The following is a 7,821-nucleotide window of genomic DNA, read 5'->3' on the forward strand; positions in this document are numbered from 1 at the left end:
GTATAGTTATTATTATTTTTTTGCAATTGTGTAAGTAGAAAAGTCTAATTTAGCCAATGAAGTTTTCTGAAAAGAATTACTGTGTCACAATACAGAATGCCTTTATAAGGATACAAGTATAGTCTCTGGGACTGGGCTGGGAGAACAAAAGGCAGGGATACATAAAAGTGCTTCTTATTCTTGCAAATCAAAGACTTCATCTGTATTTCAGGTGTGAAAAAATAAAAGGCAATTATATTTAGACTCTTTAAGACTTTATCACTTCATTCTGCCTCAAAGTGTACACTGAATGATACTTAGCTTTAAAATCCCAACCTTTGTCCAACTGCATGCAAAACAGAATTTTTCAAGACATGGCTTATTTGTGTCTTACGTGAAAATCTATTTCATTCCTGAAATTCTTAATATGATTATGTCAAAAATATACTTGGGTTACATTTCTCAAATTTCAATTAGTTTTCAATCTGCAGCCTGCATTAGGGAAAGTTTTCTAAAGTAGGATTTGCCATTCATGTTTTATAAAATAATATCCAAAGTGAAATCAAACAGGTTTAAAACCAATTTTATTATTCATTATATCTTAGCCAGGAAAAATTTTTTAACTGGATCCTCAGGTATGTTATATGCATGAATAAACACAAGAGCTTAACGAAGTATTTTTGAATAATATGTAGTGAATTTTAATGAAAATGGCATACCTTCATCACAATTTTACAGTGACATGTCTTTTATTTCAATAAGACCAATTTGAGTTACTGATTCATTGAGTTTAGCAATTAATGGACAGAATAGGTCTCGTTGTTTAGCAGTAACTTTAAAAACCTGCCTTCAGAACCTCCTTTAATATATATAGAAGGCAATATCAACACAATATTTGACACGGGAAATGTAGTGCTGTCAAAATCAAGTATCGATTTTTTACATTAAAAACAACATAATGGAATTGAATTTTAAACCTTTTCCCAATTCATCTAACTATATTTATACTTTATTACTTCTTTAGAACTATCAATCAAATTTAATATTTTAAATTCTAGAGCACTGTTTTAAACAAATATTCCTTTAACAAATTAAGGTTCTAATCTGAGTAAATCTATGGCTTCTGTTTTTTGGGATAATGATATTCCAGGTCATCACAAAAATTTTAATCTGCGAGAGAAAAGTAATGAAAAAAATTGAATACAAGCATACTGAAATTTTAGTATGCAGCAAGTCCAATAGAAGTGATCATATTTTGGAAAAATGTATAACAGGTTGTAGCTACAATATTCAGAAAAGTTATTAATCACAATTATATTTATAGTCTTATCAATTTACTTAAATAACAATTGCTTAAATGGATAAAATTTTCTAAAAGGAAACATGGACTACACCCTTAGAATTTGCATTCCAAGAATGTTTTAAATGTCTTTTATTGTCCATACTCTGGCAGACCTCACCAGATCTATTCAATATTAATAGTGTTCAACTCTGTCCTGTTTGTTTATCATATAGCAATTCTGTTTGTTTATCATATAGCAGTCCACTAAGAACAGAACAACTGCAGGATGCTGAAGCCACCTCTTTTGCTGGCTGAAAAACTGGAATGTAATTACCTTTGGTTTTATGGAGATTATGCATGCTTCCATTTTTTATAGCTGAAACAAAATGATCCTCGTATACTCTCTCAGCTGCTATCCAGGAAGAGCTTGATTTTAGTGCCTAAGGAATTTTGTCTTTTACAATTTTTGGAATGTGTTCTGGCCACAGATCTCTCATCAAAAGTTTCAGAAGTAGGATTCAATAAATTATCTGAAATCAAGTATAATATTATTCTTTTTAAAGTTTCATGCTGTTCCGGCCCAGCAGGATGGTAACATTTTGCTCTGTGTGAGGTCTGCAGTGTAAATACCTATTTGAAGATAGATAGAGCCATCATTCTGGCTTTGGTTTCAATGAACCAATAGTCTTACTGAAGTCAATTAAACTGACTCAGCCAAAGCTGCAACAGTGTTTTAGACAGATGAGTCTGGGTGTGTGTAGGGTAATTTCTTCTTCTTTTTTGCCTATGTGTCTGTATCTTATATAGGTCCTTAACTTTATTTCTGATGATGCCATCAATCTAAGCTAATTTCCTGTGTCAATTTTTAAAAGCTGTATACAAAACCATCATAGTGGTTAAAACTAAATATACTTCAGAAATCATGTAAAACTTTGAAACATTATTACAGCATGCCTAGTAATCATTGTGGCTGTTACTAATTTATAACATCTGACAGGTCATCCTTTAATCTTTAGCCACACGAAAGTAAAATCCATAGAAGGAGGGTAAGATAAATAGGGGATACACAGTAAAGCGTGGCCTCCAACTATAGCTTATCAACAAATAGTAAAATGGGTGACAGAGACCTTCTGTATTTCTCTTTATTTACCAAGTAACTAAACAAAGAGGGCAAAAGGCACCCACATGGGTTCGATGAGGGGACAAAAGGAGAAAATACATGACAGTATATTAAGATGTCGCCTTAAGATCACTTGGTACACAAAAAGTTATTTCTAAAAATCATATGCCTACAAGGTTGTTCAGCTGTTGGGTAGAACACATGTGTCTCTGAACTATAGTGCTGGATTATGTCATTAAAGAGTTCAGTTTCAATTTTAGGCTAATATGTAAATAGATCATTGTACTAAGGCAGCTGTTAAAGGGACCCCAGGATGAGTTATTTGTTTAGTTGGATGTGTTCAACAATAGCCTTTGTGCCTGAAAGAGCCAGAGCAAACAAATGATTGTAAAAGGGCACACTTGAAAACAATTACTTTTCACCCATTCCTTGACAGCTTTGGCTGTGAAACCACCCAAGGTAGAGAGAGCTTCTATGCCTCTGTGGCTACAAGTTAAGTTTTAGAAATGGGGGTATTTTAGTTGGTTGCAGATTCAATTTGGTTAATGAGAATTAGATTCTTTTAGCATGCTGTATTTAGAAAGTGCGATAATATTGCTAAGATAATATGACTTCCTAAATTTTGACAGTACTTATTTGTCAAGGTAGTTAACAATCTTATTACAATATAGAACATTATTAAAATATATAAAAAATTAAAATAGAGCATAATTACATAACTAAAGAATTGAACTCAATTCTAGTTCGTTAAAGAAAATTTCTTAGCCTAGAAACAGTACTTAATTGTATGGCTGAGCATGCTAATATTCCTACCTAGTTTGCTACTATCTATTTGTCTAAGAAATTTCTTCCTGTAGGAAAAACCTACTACTGTAGTTTCTTGAAAAGCTGCAGAAATCTTTCTGGGGATTTTTTTTTCTTCCATAAACAAAAAAAGGGCCCTTTCAAATAGCAATCATCTCTCCTGTATACACATTATGAAATAAGATCCTAACATATATTATAATCCAGGAAGGCTTACGGGAAAAAGGGAAACACTGAAGTTTATTATAAAATAACATGTTTTAAAAACTATTAAAACTTGAGAACTAATATAGGTCAAGAATGCATATGCATAGCTATAGCAAATCTCTGTTTTGAACAATTTGGGTATTGTTAGTTTATAAACCACTTGTAATGGAACCAGCAAAAATCTAGTGTACCAAACTTAATTCAGACAGACTTTCCAAATGAGTAGGGGTTTGTTGGAGATTGGAAGCACATAAAACAGAAAGGAATGTGTATAGTTAACATGGCAGATTGCTTCCTAAAGAATGATTTCTTTAAAAAAAAAAATTATATAACATCTCTTAAGGGCTATAACTCCCCTCGGTCCCATCCCCCTTCCCCTTCTCCCCACCATTTAATGAAGAACAAAATTTCATTCCATATGTCCCTGGAAGAGTTGAGTACTGCAGAGGTCCCTAGATCATCAGTATATTCATAGTATATATTACACCAAGAGACTTAATGGCAAATATTTATAAACTTTTCTCTGAATTTGCTGGTTTTTTAGGGCTCCTGATAAAACCTTTAAGGTGACCTGAATGTAGCTATTTTGAAACTTAATTCATTTGCAACACAGGAGCTTAATGACATTGTTTTGAATAAAATCCTGGAATATCTGTTCCCTGAATCTCAGGCTCCTGCTGCATATGGTAAGAATAAAAAGAGAGTTGCAGCTGAAAACCTGCAGCAAGACAGTTCTCACTCATCTGGGAATAGAAGGAGTTGGACAAATGCTCCCTCAAAAGGCATGAACATTTGGACAGAGCTGGGGACTGAAAGAGAATGATGTTCTCTAGTTTCACCCATTAGTGAACCAACTAACAAATACAATGGTGTTGTTGTTATTCTTTTGCCATAAGCAACAGGACTCTGTGTGTGGGCAGCAGTTTAGTGGGGAGGAGGATAAGTCGACCCCTTTTTGTCCTATTGATTTTTTCCTATTTGCATGACTTGAGCAAATTAAATGATGCAATATGGCTTTTTGTTACAAAACAAAGTGAGAGATACCACCCAGACACATATGTTGATTCGTAGGAGCTGTTTACATGAGAATAGAGTGAAATCTACCGTGAACTGAGCATAAAAATTAGATTCAGCCTGGGTATTTTATTTTATTTTTTTATGCCTGGGCCAGCAAGACTGAAGCACGAGTTTTCCAAGAGTCTCTCAGACCTTGACAACTGGCAGTGTTCTAACAGAGGAATTCTTAATTAAACCTAAAATGGGGAAAGGGAGGGGGAGCAAAGACACCTGATTGTTTATTTCACGTGCAGTGATTGTTAATGACGTGACCCAGCAATCATTCCTTGGAGTACAGTGAATACCACCCATGACTGCATCTCCTGGCAAGAATGATATTGCAAACTCAAAAACAAGCGGTCTTTACAGTCAACAAACACCATGTTAGTATTTACTTAAACTTATTAACACAAGGATAACGTAAATGCCATTACTCTTAAAACAAATTCTTAGAGAAGAGCTTCCTCCAAGACACCTAACTGATCCTGAAAGTCTGAATTTATAATGTTACAAAATGACGAAGAATCGTCTCAGTTTTACGTGATAAATAACGCCCCAGCAAAATCTTTCGCCAGTGGTTTTCAGGTCCCTAACCGGAGGACCAAGAGCTCCTTTCTGTTGGTTTAACTAATGTAATGCAAGACACCCCCCTCTGACGGGGCTGGGGATCATAAACCAACCATGCTTCAACATCCTTTACAATTCAATCCTCTCCCTAACCGAGCACGTGGAGAAAACGGCACAAATCTTTTTACCCTAGAAAAATAAACCGGAAACCACAGCCACCTTAATTTACAGTTTCACCGCAGCCAGTGCCCCATTCGGTCCAAAACACACTGTTCATCGCGATTCTTTTAAAATATTTACCCAGCCCAGGGTGCGGGTACCGCAGAAGCGTCTGTTTTCAGAGATAGGCAAGTTTGCACAGCATCCCGACCGCGGACTCTGGGGGCGGGAGTGCTGTTTGCTTACCCCAGAGGAACACACAACAGAATCACGTTAGCGCTTTAGAAAAGTTATGAAAAGAACTCCCCCAAAGAAGTTTTGCCCTTCTTACAACCACTGGCTTTGCCAGAGCCACAGGGAACCCCACCCAGCCAATATGCCAAGTACGCGTCCGTGAGGCCGGTGACTGCCTACCTTATTCTCTAGGCGCCCCAGCCCCGGGCTGTCACTCCGCAGGCAGCAGGACAGCCGAGGGTAGAAGCCACCGCACAGCATCTCTCCCCCACTCAGCAGCTCCAGCTGGGACATCATCCTCCTGTCTCTCCTTTTCAGGCGCTTCGGAGGGTTCCCATTCAGGCACCTTCTCCTCCTTGCTCCGCTCCCTTCGTTTCTTTCCCCAAACTTAGCATCTCCTTCAAAGAAGCCCAGAGCCACAGCCAACAGCAGCAGCTTAAAGGAGAGCATCTTCAGCATCGTCTGCCCAGAGCAGCAGGGGCTGGGCGCGGGAGGATGGGGGGGAACGCCACTGCCCAGCAGAGGCACTAAGGCGCAGCTCCAGGAGGAGGCTGCGGGGCTGCAGGGCACTCCAGAGGCAGAGGGAGGTGACGGGGACAAAAATATGTTCAGCGATGCAACTTCGCAAAAAATAAAAGACGCGGCGATGGGTCCAATGCCTTAAAGAAGCCCGAGGAGCGAGATAAAGTTGTGCAGATGACACCGTTTTCAGTTGTGCCAGTGTCAGTGGGGTTAGGGGCTTTCTGCTGCGGCTGGGAAGTGGAAGGAGGAGAAGGAGTTGGAAGAGGAGGAAGAAAAGGAGAGGACAGCCACAGATGTTCACTTGTCCGTGTAACGGGAGTTGTTTAGGTGGTACAGTAGCAGGAACAGAAACGGCGACGGCGGCGGCGGGGCAGGCGGAGGCAGGGTCAGCGCTGGGCTCTAGATGATGCTGAGGTCTCCTCTGCCGGCGGCTGCAGCTTCTCACACAGCCTCTCATGTTTCGCTCCCTCTTTTCTTCTTCTTTTTAACTAGCGCGCGGGGAGGTGCTGCCACAGCGCGCCCCTTGACGTCACCGCTTCTCGCGCGCCCCCGCCCAGGGTGGGGGGAAGGGGAGGGGCAGCCCCGCGCGAGCGCGTCCCCCGGGCCCCGGGGGCCTCCCTGCTGCGGCGGGGAGGGGCGGCTAGCAGCGACGGCGGCGGACGGAGGGGGAGGGCCGTGAACGTTGGGAGCCAGCCTCGAGGGTGCTGAACCCAGCGCGCCCGCCTCACCGCGGCGCCCGGGTGGGGGCGTCCACGGCCCCGGTTCCCGGAGGACTTGGGACAGGGGCGCAGTCCGGAGATTCTGGGACTGCCCGGCTGCTGCAGCCCGCAGGCTCCTCTCTCCTCCCCGCTTCCCCTCCGCATCGCCTGGGCTAAAGGCGGCCAAGCTGAGGCTCCGAGAGAAAGTAAGTAAGGGTGGGCCGTGGGAGGTGGGAAGGGAGGGACCCCTTCCAGGGCCATCCCCACCCCAGCCTCCCGGCCCGCCCCTCGCCCCGTGGGAGGGTGAACTAAGTGGGCTGGAGCGGACGGCAGGGAGTTTTTGGGCCCCTTTGTCTCCCCCAGCCGCACGGACACCCACATTTTCCACACTGATTTTCAATGTGAAGCTCAAGTCCTCAAAGATCTTTCTTGGGGTCTGACTTAGAGGCAGGGGGACATCCCAGATGCCGTTGAGTAGGCTGAGATGGTTTGGAGACATCCTCGCTGGAGGTCCTGCAAGCCACTGAAGTGTCACAGACACGTGTGCGCGGAGTGGGGCGGTGTGTCGGGCCACAAGCCAAGCCGGAGTCGGCCTCCCAGAGTGTTTGCCTCGGTTTGGGCCGGTTAGTCCCCGACACACCTTTCAGGGCCCCACATGTGTTCCGGAATAAGCCAGGCCCCTCTGGTACCATTTGGGAACACAGGTTCTTGGGCCACAGGTGGACGGAGAGAAGCTGGGCGCGGAATTAGTGATCATTTTCAAGCGCGCGCGCGCACACACACACACACACACACACACGCACGGGCGCGCAGTCCCTGGGGAGAGATTCCCCGGAATAGAAACAGAGGCGTTAGATCTGGAGAAAGAATTAGTTGCAAGTTTAAGGGCGTCCAGAAGCGCTGTGCTCTACTTATCCCCGTGCATACAAATAAATTAACCTTTTCCCCAGCTAGACAAAGTCTGTATAAATAAAGTGTTTCTAAAAAGATGTCTACGTTATCAAGAGCGGTGACTTGAGGTTTTCTGGATCCCTGCAAGTTGGCATCAGGACGAACTTCTACAGGGTTGCACACAAAATGTGCTTCTAGCCCACTTGGGTATTTAACAGAGGAGCTGATTTCCCAGAAGATGGGCTTTGATGAGGAGATAAGGCGGTTTTCCCATTTTGGCAATGGAGGAATGTTCACCATAT

At 42.5% G+C, this 7,821-nt stretch overlaps 1 protein-coding gene across 2 annotated transcripts in view; it reads right to left on the reverse strand.

Annotated features, from left to right (window-relative positions):
- The window catches only part of HHIP (hedgehog interacting protein), a 97,329-nt gene extending 90,781 nt beyond the window's left edge, over positions 1-6,548 (reverse strand). For both annotated transcript variants that reach the window (XM_017861843.1, XM_017861842.1), the window contains exon 1: positions 5,589-6,548. In XM_017861843.1, the coding sequence (XP_017717332.1) occupies positions 5,589-5,867 (279 nt within the window). In that variant the 5' untranslated portion in view covers positions 5,868-6,548. The remainder of the gene's footprint in view (positions 1-5,588) is intronic.
- Between the last annotated feature and the right edge of the window lie 1,273 nt (positions 6,549-7,821).

This window comes from Rhinopithecus bieti, unplaced genomic scaffold, assembly GCF_001698545.2.
Source record: "Rhinopithecus bieti isolate Rb0 unplaced genomic scaffold, ASM169854v2 scaffold_62780, whole genome shotgun sequence".
In the NCBI taxonomy this organism is placed as follows: domain Eukaryota; kingdom Metazoa; phylum Chordata; class Mammalia; order Primates; family Cercopithecidae; genus Rhinopithecus; species Rhinopithecus bieti.